The 16,540-nt window shown below is 36.1% G+C and overlaps 1 protein-coding gene across 1 annotated transcript in view; it reads right to left on the reverse strand.

The window, feature by feature from the left end:
• Positions 1-4,641: 4,641 nt before the first annotated feature.
• The window catches only part of HCRTR2 (hypocretin receptor 2), a 34,817-nt gene continuing 22,918 nt past the window's right edge, over positions 4,642-16,540 (reverse strand). Inside the window, exons 4-8 of the mRNA XM_027809155.2 lie at positions 14,780-14,895; positions 9,535-9,755; positions 8,028-8,149; positions 6,781-6,981; positions 4,642-5,125 (exon numbers count right to left, since the gene is read on the reverse strand). Of these exons, the coding sequence (XP_027664956.2) occupies positions 4,932-5,125; positions 6,781-6,981; positions 8,028-8,149; positions 9,535-9,755; positions 14,780-14,895 (854 nt within the window). The 3' untranslated portion in view covers positions 4,642-4,931. The remainder of the gene's footprint in view (positions 5,126-6,780; positions 6,982-8,027; positions 8,150-9,534; positions 9,756-14,779; positions 14,896-16,540) is intronic.

Genomic DNA, 16,540 nt, shown 5'->3' on the forward strand with positions numbered 1-16,540 from the left:
GTTCCCGCCTGGCTTCCACAGAAACTAACGGAGCAGGTCTTTGGCGGCTGCCTGTTGCCTCCCCAGGAAATGCCTGTTGCTATGTCTGATCATCCTCCGTATGCACTTTTCAATGCATTTTCGTAGTGAACTTTGTTTCGTCTCAGATGTGGAACAGGATCATGATCTGTTAAGGAGAGAGAGGAACTATGCAGCATGTTGGACCACAGACCAGAGGAACAGATAACTACTTCGTTGTCTAGACCCATACTTCACTATGGATCTGACTTCAGAAGTTGTACTAAAATACATCAAAAACCAATTCGGCATACAAAAACCAGCATCTGACTTGGGTACTTAAGAAAAAATAAATCAACCCTCAAGCATACAATGATACATCTGCTGGCTTCACTGGATCCTCTTTGTTTTTGCACTGGAAGGAGGAGGAAACAACAGATCCCTATTGATCTCTCCATGCTACTTGTGAATCTTGTTTTCTCAAATTTCATATCACATACAGGACATTTTTCATTGGAATTGATCATTGAATACTTCAAACAAAAAGATAACAAAACTTCCAGCACAGCTAGTAGAGATAAGAGATACAGTGGGTGAAATTTGTCCCTATTGGCAAAGCAAAACTCAAGCCAAGTCCAGATTTTGCTTATTTTTTGTTTAGCTCAGAAAAATTCAATCCTGCGTATAATTTCTTATTTTTTTAAACCCAAGTTTTAACTTAGTTAACTTATTGCATTATTTAGAGTCTTAATGCCAACATTGATAAATACTTGTAATATTTTTTCTTTTTTTTGAAAGTGTGTTCAATAAAAATAGAATACTATTTCATCCAATATATCCAACAGTCAGAGAAAAACCTTATTGTCAGGTGAAAGGAACAGCCTGACAGATTAATATAATTTTAGCTATAGAGAAAATTTTAGGTTGGAAGGCTAAAATTGCTTTGGCATTAATCCATTGTAACATGCAGCATTAGGTTGTGATACATTTTGCAGCGAGGGCTGAGACAAGCTAATGTGTAGCGTACTCCTTCCTATAAAGCAGTCTCCAGGTTAATGACATGCATCCATTTTGCTAATATCAGAGAATGAGATGGTGCCCTCTATGCAGTCCAGAAGAAAAGGGAAAAAAATCGCCTTTTTGGAGGTGGAGAGGGGGAGAAGTTACCTTGCAGTCATTATGACTGCCAGGGCACAAGCTTATCACTACAGTGACAACAGGAAAGGAGAAAGAGGTCAGGATACCAGAACTCCAAGACTGTGAAATATGTTGAGAGACTAAGTGCCAGAATGATGGTGGCACAACAATTTCTATCTGCAGGAACAAATATGTTGTGATTTAAACTCTATGTCTTATGATGCTATGATCAACCAGAAACAATGGCATGCAAACTCCATTTCCAGTGCTCCTGAGTTGTTAATGGAAATATTAGAATACCAGAACAGCTACAGGTAACAAAACCCAGTTAAAGCTCAGCTTTCAGATAATTTTCAATACTTATACAACGGATAAGAAATGCTCATTCCTCACCTGACCTTTTTTGATGGATAAGAAACCCATAAGTTTCCTTAAGATGCTTTAATTTCTGCCACATGCAAAAGGCATTAAATTCCATATTGCTCTTAAAACCTTCACCTGTCTTCTCACAGCCATTTCTGTCCCAATGAATAATCACTACTCACTATTGGGTTTATCTTTACTGAAAACTGCCAGTGATTATTTTCATTAAAAAATAAATCCAGCTGGATAATATTTTGAATGTATCCAAATACTTGGATCTTTCTGGAGTAAAAGGTCTTAGAACTGACAAAAACCCCACCACTACTTTACACAGGTCATCAACAGATTTTTAAATGCTTATGAAGTTTTTCTGGTGGTATGGTGCCTGAAAACATATCTGAGCTAAAGAAGAATATGTCTAGATATTTCTCAAATTTTGTAAAGCTAACAGAATAAATATATATGAATGTTTGCATCAAAAATATTTATTTCAAAAAAACAAATTTTTGAATGAAAAATCTTTTTATTAAAATAGCTGAATCTTTAGTTTGATAACCATATTCTCTATCAAGAATTAGTTAACACTTTCTATCTTTAGAATTTTATATCTTAGATAAGCTCTGATCATATCATTTGTGTCTGAAAGATATGCTATTTACTGAACAAAAATCGGGCTACAGAAAAACTCAGAATCATTTGTCAATGAATGTCTCATCTTTTATTTATATTCTCCACACAAAAATTACTCTTAAGTTAAAGTTATTCCTAGAAACATTGGAATACTTTAATTTTGGAGATCTAAGTGAAAATAAGAAAAGAGAACAAAGGGAACAAAACAGAAGTTTTCTCTTACAAAGAGAAAATTAAGGCCAGGAGCTCCATTTCTAACGATGTCACAGAAGACCTGCAGGAGCCAAAAATGGCCGATGACATTTAGCGGTGTTCCCACCACAGATTAACTAACACAATTTATCCCACAGGCATTAAGGTAGAAGCAAAAAGACAATTTGTGTTGGCAGGTGGTATTTAACCCCTCATTGGAAAGATGCTGCTTACAGTTTTTCAATGAGCATCGCTAACATTACTATTTTAGCTCCTAGTTAGCTGGCCCAAGTCAGAAATACTGTGCCCTTTCCCTTCCAGTTCTTCTCACAGGGATCTTGGCAAGTTTTACACATTAATTGTGGCCTGTTATGTTCGAAAAGTATACATACTCCCCTTTTATACTGACAAAGTTTTCTTAGATAACTATTTACTTTCTACATTCTTGCGCTCTCTTCAAGGAAATTTCTTGATATTTACATTCCTGAAATAAAAGTACAGGTTTGCAAAATTTTGACATAATTGACATTTTTCATCAGTGGGTTGAGGCAACATTTTATGGCACAATTAAATGACCACTGAGAATTAATTTGAAATTAGATTACTAGTTTTTAACTTTTTGACTTCTAATTTACTTACATGAACAGAAAAAAAAAAAAAAGACTTTTTGTATTCCATTCTCCCATCTCTGTAATATCATAACTCACTAGCTGGTTGTCCAATAATTTCAAATGATATAGAAAAATTATATCTTGTTCCACACCATTTAAGTATACTACATTTCCTGTGGCTGAAGAGCAAAAATAGCCTTCTAATGGTAAAGGAATTGCAATAGCTATGTAATCAAATCCTGCTGTAATTTCCACAGTTATCTGGGTTTTCTTTTCTTAGAAGAGACAAAGATAATTTCTTGAAATAACAATGACATAATAGCTATACTCAAAAATTAAGCTTACAAATAGGAATATAGGAATTCCTATGTTTTTATTTGATGTTTAAACATTGTTTTCATTTAGGTACTTCTTTTTATTTTTCTTTTAACAAAAAAAGAATATTCTCTTTTTTATCTTTTATTGGAAAACTTTAATATACAAACAAATGCATTTTTTTCCTCTCACTTTACACCAGTGTAAACTAGAAGTAATTGCAACAATGTCAAGTAAAACAGCTGTTGGGGGAGGCTAAAGCATAAAGTGACTAAGCACTTCATAAAACTATAGCTGTCATGATAGTACATCACATGACATTGGGTCAAAGTAAAACCTAGAAAAAATATTTACATAAGGTAAGCAAATAACACTTTGTCTATGAATAATTGGCTTTTCAGAAATATTTGAATGTTTGAGACTGTCTTCTTTCTACGTCAAATGATTTTTACTGAAAAACAAGTCCTCCTGCCCATCTTACCTTTCCTTTTGAAAAATCTGAACTGAAATGCAAGAATAGTGCCCCAGGGAGTGTGTAGCTCAGGTTCTTTTAGACTAGCCTCTTTCTAACCGACAGGCCACATTCCCCTAATAGACTAAGTTTCCAGTGATGCACCATGTTCATTCTTTAAGAAGAAAATTTAAAATGCATGGTAGGAAGCTCCAGGCCATGGAGCTTATCCCATGAATGGAAAATGGATAAATGATTACTTGATCTACTGGTCCAATGAGATATCACCTCTATAATTCCCAGAGAGAAACACTGTATTTTAATCATTGAAAAGTCAACATTTTCTTGGCATATAAATCAGTTTACTGTTTGTATCATTAGTATTAAATGGCAGCTGAGAGAAAAATCTTGAAAGCAAGAAAGATAACCAATGTTTTCTCTTATAAAAACCCTTAGAGATCTTCTAGAGCAACACTTGCAGGCATTATGGACTAAAATGAGCTACCGAAGTTAAAATGTTCTGTTCTTCAGGGGTGCTGACATTTGTTATTCCTATTGGCCTGAGTAGGAATTTTGAGCTTATAGCACCTTTGAGCATCACATAAGTTTTATTTAAGTAGTTATTTTTTAGGCACTCGAGTTTGAAGAAAAAAAATATTTGGCTGTTTAGTGTAGTCTTATGAAAACATGAGTGATTTGCAGCACTTTGGATTCACATCTTAGAAGCATGTCTGTGCTTAGCAAAGTAATGTGGAATCTCCCCACATCAATCTGAAGTGAAAGTTCCACAATGAACGTAGAATTTACTACAAGTGAATTTTTTTACTACAAGAAAAAGAAGTGCAAAGTAATTCCAGAATATCGCTAGTGCATAAGCATTCCTTGTAAATAAGTCACTGATTCATAGAAACGGGATATAAATAAATGATGTTTGAGACTTCTTTGAAATACTTAGGGTTCTTTATATGATACATTTTAGAACATTCCACAGCATCTAAAATATATAAAAATAAATATCTACAGTATATACAAAGTATGATACAATCCAGTCTTTAAAAAGACTTGTAAAGACATGTTCTTTAGCTCATACTGAGGTAAGTAGGTTTCTGTAAAGACTGAGAAGAAATAGGAGAGGCAGTTGTTTTGAAGGAATCCCTTTGTCCCATTGCTGTAGTCTGTAACACAGCTAAAAGCATGTGCCATTCTCTGGTGGCCTTACATGTACTGAGCCAAAGTCATCCTTGCTGTAACTCCATCGAGGTAAGTTTTGTTATACTAGGGACAAATTTGTCCCAGTCTGCATTCTCTGTGTTGCCAGTGCCTTCTGCAGAAATCCTCATGGCTTCATCTAAATTTGAAGTCGTGTTCATCCCTGGTATGTGGAGATGCAGTTCCACTGATTTCAATGGGCTGAGTGTAGCTGGGATACCTGTAAGATAGAGTTTTTAAGATTATTTTACTGTTTGTATCAGGTAGCTGACTGGCTCACCCTGTGATTGTCACTCTCTGAACACTATGCAGGTAATGATCTATTAACAAAATGGGCTGCCAGAAAATGTTACTAATTGCACTTCTAAATGTCAAATTTAAGACTTCTTGACTTAAGTCTAAGCAGATTTCTGATGCACAAACCTCAGTTTTCTTACTTTTAAACATTTTTAATGTGTTCCATTACTTATTATTATTTTGTAAATTGCCCTGTGGTTCCTTATCCAGATGCCACTGTGACCAGCAGAGCACTACAGCTTCCTGTGTACAAGCCAGTCAATCATAGAATCAGAATAGTTTGGGTTGGAAGAGAACTTTAAAGATCATCTAGTCCAACCTCTCTGCCATGAGCACAGGACAGCAGGGAGAAGAGAATTATGACAAATAACAGATGTAGAGTAAAACATAATCTACAGCCACAGTGTCATCTGTGTTTCACGGCTGTAACCTTGCTTATGCCATACATATAGGAATGGCAACACTACTGGAGAAGAGCAAGCTGAATGCAGGACAGCAAACCCCTAAACATTCTTTCTATAGTAAGTGAAAAGAACAGACTTCTTCAGAGGTAATTAATATAATTATTTTTAGATACGTATTTTAGGAACACATTAGCTCTTCTTGGAGATACCAATTTCTCTGTTATCAATATACAGCTTGTATAGTCCTAACCTATAGTGTCTGAGGGAACTTCTGGACAACAAAAAAGTCACATCCCTAGGAAAGGAGGGATGAATCCTGTACTTGCAGTGTCTTGTAAAGTCCTTCTGGGATATTACATATAATGTAATAAGAAATAGAAAAAAAAATGTAGGCCATTTTTTACCTATTCACAAAGCTAGGGAACTGCACAATCATTTCACTGTTTACCCAGAACTGGGAAAGTTTGAACTTCTGCTTTTCATTTCAGACTGTGTTCAATTGTTTATCAACCTGTACTGCAGAAAAATCAGAAGTAGCTTCCCAGCTGTTCCTGAACACATACAACACCCACCCAACATGAAAAAGAACAGAAAATATGAGAAAATAAATTAATGTGAATTTCTTATCTGATCAGGCCAACTCACACCAGAATGTGTGGTAAGCAAATAATTTGAAATTGTCAAGGATGTTCAGGTAGTTCAACCTGTACACCCAATTTTGGTTATAATAATTGCTATTAAATATATCACAACTTCAGAGAATTAGCTCTGAGTAGAATACAGCTGTTTATAAAGACACTGCAACTCCAGGGAAAACAATTTTCATACTTTCAGGTACCTGTTCTCTATTTACTTAGGAGTCTAAAGGAAGCAGGGGTTCAAAGAAAATATTTATATAAAATATGATTACCTTACCCTTTCCCCAATTGCAACTCAGCTCTTGAAATAAATTAGATTAAATTTTGTTTCATCAATATATAACCAAAGTTGTAGAATATTCTATAAGATATTTTTTGTAAGTTACTTTTCTTACAGTCAGCTCTTAATTATGAACACTTCTCTCATTGCATTGTGCTCAGATTCAGATATTGTTGTATGCACAATTAAATTTTACTTCCACAGCACCAAAAGACATAGCGACAAGTATACTACCAGTGGGTAATAGGTGCACTACCATTTGCTGGAAGTGTGTTTATGTTGGTCAATACAATATGTTCTGAAAGTTTTGAAACATTATCAAAATTGCTGATCTGGGTGGTCAACGATTTCCGACTCTCTGTACTGGCACGACCTCTGGTGAGCCGTTCATCATGGTGACTGCGAATGCCAAAGATGCAACAAGAAAATGCTGCTTTAAATTCTTCTCTGAATTTCCCTGTCAACCACAAAAAAGACTCATGAAAAAATCTGTACTAGAAACCGTGTTTCATCAACTTTATAGATTAGAAAAAAAAGCAGCTATCTAAAGCAAAATTAACCCAAAACACCCAGATGTTCTTCTAACGCAGAAGTAGGAAATCACAATTTCAACACCCTGGAGAAAGAGAAAAAATATAACCTTTGTAAGAAGATATGTGAGGTGTAGTATGAAGCCTAAATTATCCTTGGCTAGACAGAACAGACAAACTAGAATAATTTATGAAATCATGTCACGGAAAGTCTGTTGATTAATAACATATCTAACAGAAACAAGTAATTGAGCAATCACAGCCTTAAATGACATGTGAAATGAGAGGGCATGACCGACTTGTATTTCAACCTGAATACATTTTAAAAGAAGATTTAAAGTGTTTGGCAACCCAGTAGTCTGCTCTGGGGCTCAGAGCAAATTGTTTAGATCATCCTCACACTATACACCGAAAAAAACTGCAGCAGGGAAATAGTGAGGATCAATAGACTTTTGCCTCCCTGTATTTTGCTGTCATTCATGGTTTTGAAGCTGATTCTGTAGTCCACAGCCAAATAAGACAAATACAAACTAAGATAAATCTATACTGTACATCCTGGCTGGTTCTTTGCTCTTGAACCTAGTTGGCACAGTTCAGCCATGCAAGCACTATTAAAGACTCACCACCTCCAAACCCCAGTACCTGCACATAACATGCAAACTAGGGACAGTCCCTGGCCTGTGCTGCCTCCCAGGCAATATCCAGGGAGACCAAAGCCATGCCAGGGAATTCTCTACCAAATTAATGGCATGGACAGTCAAATTCAAGCACTTGGACTCAGGCCCTGGCACTGTTTAGTTTAGTTGTAGGTAGATAGCCTAAAGGTAATACTTCAGGCAGCTTGTTCCAAGAAGAGGATCTAGCTCCCACTGGAGGAGCTGGGCTGATGTTACACAGTCATTAATCTTATTTGCTATGGCTCATTACATTCAAACTATACATTAAATTTAAATTCTATGTAACTGTAACTTACCACTGAGGAAGTTATAAATAATAGGATTGGCTGCACTGTTTGCATATACAAGCCAGTGTGAGAACGTGAACCAGGCATATACAGTTTCTCTATCATCGGCTTGATTAAACATGCCAAAAACCCTACAGAAAAAGAAAAACAAAACTGAAAGATGGCAAAACTAGAAAACATGTAAAAAGATTTGGTGACTTCTAGACTAATTTTATCTCTGATGACCTATTTGCAGTATCACAGAAAAGCTGATTCAACAGTGCTGGCTTTCTTGAGGCAATGAAGTCCTCTCCCTGTCCCTCAGCCTCCTGTCTTGGTGGTTTAGCACAAAAGAGACAATCAGCACTTTACTTTGCAATGGTGCAGATGCATCACTTTTCTGCTAAGTAACCAAAGTCAGCTGGTGTCAGATAAGCCAAGGAAAGAAGGGAAAAGTTGCTTTTGACCTATTCACATCATTGAGGTTCCCTGCTCTAGGCCCACTCTCAAATAAACATGGGCTTTGGAACTGAAAAGTCACTGAGCTGGCCACAAAGCTGAGGGCACAGTAGCAGCTTCTGCCCTCTGGAGAAATCTGCTTTTCCCAGACTCCTTATGCCTAAATTTTGCTATTTAAGTGAAAATCTAACTATGGGTCTACTCTGCTGTTGTAGTCGAGGCAGCCTGTGCAGTTCCTCTGTGATTCAGATTGTAGGTTGCCTGAACTGTCTTCTGGAAGTATTTCTTCCTCTCACATTGCCTACCAAAGGACTTGAGGATTAAAAGTATTCAAACTAGGCCTCAGGAAAGCTCCAGAATTGAGTGGCATTTATTTAAACCTTCATACCCAATGTGAACCTATTCCTTTAAAACTAAAACATTACTCAAGCACCAGTAACAGGCTGCTTATATTTTAGGATGTTCAAATCTTCTGCTAATAGGTCATTATTTATCAGTACTCCAGAGGGCTCATGAGATATAACTATACCAAAGCCTTAGCCTGTCAGGCACTGTACAAAAACGAAAAAGCATACACAATTATGTCTCAAATGAACTGGAGAGAAAAGGGTAAAAAAGAAAAACATAGCTTTGTAGGCAAACTGAAGAGTTAGCCTAAGGTGTCGAAATTGTACGTGACAGGGGTTGGGTTTGAACCCAGCATTTCACAATCCTGGGGGCGAAACCACAACACTACACCCTCCTGCTAACTTTCAGCTGCTGCTGTAGGTAAATGCACTTCCAGGGATGCGTTTACACAAAACAAGCTGTAATCCCATGTAAATGACAGGTTTTAATGAGGAGACAGGCTAGACCATTTTCATGAGGAAGAGCTTGTTAAAAAGGGTTCCACAATCTGGTCTTTGGTTTAAGTAGTATGGATAAATTAGATTTTTTTGTTGTTGTTGCAACTGTATGCTTATTTTCAGTTTCTTTGTTGAGAAATAAGTAAGCTTATCCTTCAGAAGTATCTGCCAGAATCACAGGAAACTCATAACAGAGGATTGTTTTTACACAGAAAGCTCTACCAAGTGTTTACCTTTTCAATACATTGAGGATGCTAATTGGTAGATAGCAAAGTGCAAAAACCAGGAGGACAACCATTAGCATACGTGCTGTTTTCCTTCTTGCACGAATCTGTTTTATTTCAGCTGCCACAGCACTAATCTTTGACTTCGTTGATTGTCCTAGCACTCGGGGCTGTGCTGAGGACTGCAGAGGCTTCCATTTTTTCTGAACAACAGAAGAAGTTCCTGGGATCTAAGAAAGACAAAATAAGGGGCACTTTGAAAAATTAGCATTGCGGGTAGCTTTAACAAGAAAAAATAGACATGTTGACGTACGCAATGTAAGCTTGCAGGGAAAAGTAGGGTTTTTTAATAAATTAACTGATGTAGCTGTAAAAACAAACCCAGTTTTGGACACACTTCAAGGACTGCAAAAAAATTTGCGTTTTATCCAAATATAATTGATATATTTATGTTTTCTTTACTTCCCACATACCTTGTGTTTTCAGACTATCACACTTACCATCCCTATTGCTGCAATTATGTTGTTATAAAGTTGCACATTGAATGTTTTGTTGTATGGCAGAGTAGTTTATCCCATTAACATGCTGTTAATTTTAAATACTAAACAGCTTTTCAGCATTGGAAAACAAAGATTTAAAGTCTACATAGTTTAAGTGCCATAAAACTTCCAAATACTCAATCTAGATGACAATGAAGCAGCTAAAGAAAACACAGCCGAAGTATGGATGTCTCTGCAAAGCTCTTCAAAACTGAATGTATATACAGTGACAGAGGGGAATCATGGAAGAGTACCAAGACACAGGAAGAATCAGGTTAGCCAAAGACACCTTGCAATGGGTAGATGTAGCACCATGCTATCAAAAGAAAAATCTCTGGTTTTGTTTCCTCACATTAGCCAAGCCAAATAAAGCAATTTTGCTTCAGTTCTTCAAAATTATTTCCTGCCTTCAGCCAAATGTGAAAGACTACAGATGGCAGGGAATTTCTCAGAGAACTTTATTACAATGACGTTAATGATGTTTTCAATGTTACACATTGTGAAAACCTTTTGGGTAGAAATATAGCTTTATTCATGTGTAATACAATTATCTGTGAGGTGACTAGTGTCATGAGTGTAAAATAATTCATGTTTAAATGTATCTTAAAAATTCAAATTGTCTATTGTAACAGTTAAAAAATGAGGACTTTTCCACACAAACTGACCAGAAAAGAGTGACATTTTGGGATATTTATTTCAGAAAAAAAGTAAGCTAAAAAGGGAATACTGTTAAAAGCATGCACATTCAGAATTGTTCTAGAACAGTCATTATGTTGGTTTTGGTTTATTTTTTATTCTCAATAGCTTCTTTGCACAGACAAGCCCTTAATTCAGCATTTTTGTGCACCATCAAACCTGATTTACAACTATTGGAACGTTTTGGCAAAGTTGTGTTGTAATGAACAGGAAATCAATGAAGCAGAACAAGGATTATGTTATAACATTTATTTTTTACTAATGTGCATATGGACTTAAAGCAAAAAAAAAACAACCCCACCTTGTACTTACTCCTACTGCGAGTTCCCACTCATTCTGCTGAAATCAGCAGTATCAGTTTCATACCTGGACACGTCTGTCCTACTGCAAGGGATTTACCCTGCTTGGCCGTAGGGTGCAGTACTGCAATGTGTCTTTGCCACACACTGCTGAGGTAATATGCTGTCTAAGATTCTGATTCTAGCTTATCAAGGGTACTTTGATGTTCTGTTCTCTATATTTGAAGCAGAAGTTTTCCTTCCTTTTCAGTCATATTGAGTTACCATATTGTAGCAAGAACTGGAGATAGAAGCAGAAAAATTCAGCCACGTCTCTCCCTCATGATTATGTCAAGTATTCACTTAAAGAAATCTGTGACCAGCTTTCATGTAGGTAGGAGCAATTTAGATGAAGAGACACGTTATTGTGGCTCAAAATTGTGGACGGTTATTTCTACAGAAATGCTGGACATGACTGCATGGTTTGTACCTTTGTGTGATGTCTTTTCTGGTATTTAAGCAGTGTTTAATACCAAGAGGTGATCAAAGGTAGAACTATCTACAGTCTCACTGTACTATGTATTAAATTGCTACAACTTAAGGAGTTTGTACTGCTACTGTTACACCAATATGCAATAATACAGCAAGACTTTTATCAGGAAAGAAAACCACAGAAGAGCTTTATACCCACAGATGCATAGCTGAAACAGTAGGTGTGGCACTTAGGGACATGGTTTAGTGGTGGACTTGGCAGTACTAGGTTAATGGTTGGACTTGATGGTGTTGAAGGTCTTTTCCAACCTAAATGATTCTATGATTATGTATGTACAAGTATACACATGCCAGCATAATATATATTTGCTTTTCAATAATGAATCAGTTATAGAGATAATTGTGGAGAACTTGTGTAATTCCAATGATCTACTAAAAGACACTAGGTATGTCCAAACAGGTACTAACCGTTGCAGTTATTTTCTTATGTATCTTTGCTCTATCCCGTCAAATTATTGTCATGAGGTTTATAACCAGAGGAAAATATAATAAAAACTTGCAAAGATTGGAAGGGTGTATTTTACCTGCCAAAATGAAAATCGGTAGGGTTCCTAGTTATTGATAGGAGTAGGCTTCAGTGTCAATGCATTTGGACATCAGTAAATTGAGGCATAAGGTATGGAACTTCATAATACAAATTATGTATCAACAGTTTTATCGTAAGTCCATCCGGTCTTATTCATTTGTTCAGAATTTTTAATCTACTTAAATCCACAAGAGAACATAGCCTTCCTTCTAAGTCACTACTTCCTTGCTAATAATTAAAATAAATTACTCAAGATCTGTTGTATTTGTGGCATGATTGTTCTTGTCTTTACAAAGTTGAATCATTAGTTCAAAGATTGCAAAGCTTATATTCAAAAAGCTGCTTGAAAGACACAATCAATAATTTTAAGGCCTATTGCCCAAAGTACGGTAAGGATAGCTTGTAAATCTATCTTACCTTTAGTCATCTGAAAATTTGCATGTACAACGCACTCAATTTTAAAAAAGAACCTTTATTAAAAGCTTAAGGCATAGAAGGCATCTGCCATTTGCTGTGTTTTTTCTGTCATGTACATCTGGAAGGCTTATTGCACCTTGCAGTAGGATCACTATATTAACTGAAGTTCTGGTGAACAGCATGATTTCTTAATTGAAGCTATTATCAAATAATACATTTAAAGCACTGCATTCATTTGCTCTACATGACTGATTATGGCACACCTGTTGCACTTAGAAAAATGCCTGATGTCTGCAGCCAAGTCACAGTTGATAATAGATATGCTGTGGTTTTAATTTCACTTAGTGCAACCTCTTATACATAGTGCTATCATCTATGCTAGGAAACGAGACAGCTGTAATTTTACATCATTGATAGCACTAAGCCTGTAGCATTATTTGTCTTTTTGCCACTGAAAAAAAAAAAAAAGGGATCATCCTAACCTTGTCAGCATGCAAGATGTACATAGAGAAGAAATATTGTTAAGAAATAGCTCAGCTAATACAATCGTGGGAAAAAAAAAACAATAAAACAAATAGGTTTCCAATCGTCCAACTTCTGCTCTGAATCTGAGCCAGCATTTTCAAGCTATAGGCAGGTTAAGAACAATTGTTCTGCATTTAATTAATGGAGAGTTTGAGAGAACAAGTAAACTGTAAAGAATGTATAGAAGAGAGGGTTAAGAAGCGATATGGTGATAAGGTCATTGGGTACTACAGGACAGATAACTATTCAGCAATACTGAGCATCTTAAAGATATATTAAACTGAATTTAATTTCAAAACTAACCAAGCAAAACCTTTGTTCTGGGGAGCAGTCCCTTCAGATTGTAAAGGATAAATTTTACCTTCAAGCTACCTTGTTATTTAAACTTGTAAGAAATTACAAGCAAGTATAATAATTTAAAGATAAACAGCAAATGGGGTTTAATCTAATCTGATTAGAAGTGAAAATAATTGGTATTAGGATGTATTGATGATAAGAGAATGCCTTAAACCAGATTTGTTTTTTTTCCTGTTTTAGTTATTTGCAAGAGACTTTGTTTTCTCAGTATAAGATTTTATTTTTGCTTTTAACATATGTATATTTAGAAATCTAAAATCTGCTTGTGATTTCTCTGATGGATCAGTTTAAACTGCATGAAAAATGCTCCTGGTATTATTGGTCAGGACAGGCTAACTCAAATTTGGATGGTATCAGACATAATGGTGAAACTGGAATGATTCACACAGATATCTTGATGGAAATGTCAGCCACTGTTAGAGCTATTTGAGAAAACAGGAGAGGGAATATCTTGCATAATGTCTTCAATGGGATGAGTTTATTGTCCTTTACAGAATGACAGGGAGGGGGTAGGAGAGAACCACAACTATAGATAAATCCTGAACAAAGCAGACGACAGCAGAGAGAACCATGGACTGATGCATGACAGATTAGTGTTCACACCCAGGAAACTATTCTCAGGCTGACACAACGTCAAAATGTTGGAGGGGAAAAAATATTCCTGAAAAAATTCACATAATTTTTGCCACTTCAATTCAAACATTCTTTGTGTTCTTGCTTGCTTGGGGTTTTTTGTTTAGTATTTTCCCCCCTGTATTTTTAACTTGAAGCTTGAAAAAAACAGATATTCACATGTGAAATCATGCCAATTATTTGTCAATAATTCACATAAAATGTTACTGGCAACAGCCAGCTTCACATCAGGCAATTTCAGTCTCACAGTTCTGATAGCTGGACATTCTAATCTAACTTCTGTTCAGATTGGACCTGCTATGAACCTGAGACTTCATAGAATGAAACATAAAAATAAAATATTTAACAGACTATTTACAAAAGTAGAAGGTCAATCCCCACTTTTGACTGCTACAGGAGATCTTAGTGGTATAAGGTCACCTAAGGTATTTTGGTAAGCATTTCAGATACAATGGGAGGGATCTTTCCTCTGCCTATAATCAATCTTTCTGTTGCCTTTTGCCCTCTCCCCCTCCAAACCCTTCGCAGACATGAGGCAGAAGGGGTTCACATTCAGCCTGACTGCCTTCATTTTTTAATGAATCTCAGTGCCTACCCAAGGTCACTGTGAGCCAACAGTGTCTCTGAACCTGGTAACAGTGCTGAATGGGCAAACAGAGAAGAAGGTTGTACATGGGAGTCTGCACATAAACACGACAGAAAGCAAGCAGAGCTGGTGTTAAGTGACTTACCTGGCGACACCACAGCTTTCGAAATATTTGCAAATAGGCCAACACCATAAGACACAGTGGTGCCATGTATGTTACCAGAAAAAAGCACGTGTGATATATTTTGGGGTATACCTCAGCTGGAAAGATAATTCAAATAAGAAAAGAGCATTTAAATATACATACATCAAAATCACTTTAAGCTAAATTATTTATAAAGGTATGCATGTTTTTCAAACATAATAGGTTATAATGGAAGATATCTCCAATAATATTATGGTCAGAATTGTTTTTTTAATAACTTCAATATAAATTCTGTATCTATTATAAACATGCTTTTATCTCGAGCATCTCCTCTATCACAGTATTGCTTTCATATCACATTATTACTTTAGGTATGAAGTCTTAAGAATTTTTGCTTTTTATGAAATCAGTGAAAGATAGAAAATTCCATTACCTAACAATAGCTGACTAATTATCTAACCTAGGCCATCTTTGTTGTATTTAACAGGTTGTGTAACTGTCTTCAGTTTTAATTCTGCAAAGATTACCATGTATCCCTGAGTAAACTGCAGTCTCTCACCTATAAACAGGATGTAGACTACAGCACACAGGATGCTGATGGACAGAGAGACAGACCTTTCTTAAATCACTTTTTGCTGGCAGAATAAACATGATAAGACTCAGTGATTTATTATTATGATTACATTTTTTAAAATAGAATTAATTTGGTCAAGTGCTCTAAACTTAGGAAATTTCCAAAATTATTTTTGACTCAGCTTTAACAATAATGACTTTGCTACTACTGTATCCTAGTTTCCTGTGTATCTCTTTTCAAAAGACAACTTATGAATGTTATTTGCTTAGAGACAAACATCTTACAAGTGTTGTGAGTGTATAGTGTTTTAAGAATGTTACCTCATAAGCTTCATTATTAGATTTTAGCAGAAAGCGCAGTGGGTTCCTGAAAAACTTGCTTTCACTTTTGTTACATCAAATTTAGTTTGATATTACCAAATGTTTGTATTAATGACAACATTTATGGATGACCTCAGAAAAGGAATTCACATTAAGGAGAGTGACAATACATAGCAGAGGAGAAACTGTGCACCCCATGAGCAGTTCTACTGCATGGTAAACCTAAGTATTGCATTTTGGCTTGAGTAAAGAAGAAATGTTTATGATAATTTCCAGAATTTCGAATGTTTCAGGATGGTAAGATCTGAAACTGAAACTGCATTGACTGTAGTTCTAATTAAAAAAAAAAAAAAAAAAAAAAAAAGGCAAAAGGATTTGCATGAGATCAAAACATTGGTAAGTCAAACCTATTTTCTGCCTCAAAGTGACTAAGATTGTGGACCTTATCAAACAAGAAGTCCCTTTGCACACCAGGAGAATCCCTGAGAGTTTGATGAGACAAGGACATCCAAAGACTTGGACCATAACTCTCTTAGCAGGGAAGAGTACACCATCTCATCAGCTTCAGGCTCACCCTCGAACCCACTCTCAAGTCATATCATGCTCAGTGTTGGGCCTGATAGTGTCATCTGGTTCACCAGCTAGAAAAACTTCAGTACCAGGGAAAGAGAAACTTCTTATAGCAAAATCCAGCCCATGTTTGTTGCTAGCGAAGGTAACAGAGACATTGTCATTGACATTTGACAGCTCTGATGGATCAAGGTTCAAAAAAAATCAGATAAGCAGCATTTGGCTCCTTACTTGCTCTAACATCCTGTAGCAAAACCAGCTTACCAACTCTTAACTAGCAGCCGCAGCTACTAGATC

The sequence above is a fragment of the Falco cherrug genome, chromosome 6 (genome assembly GCF_023634085.1).
Source record: "Falco cherrug isolate bFalChe1 chromosome 6, bFalChe1.pri, whole genome shotgun sequence".
NCBI classification, from domain to species: Eukaryota; Metazoa; Chordata; class Aves; order Falconiformes; family Falconidae; genus Falco; species Falco cherrug.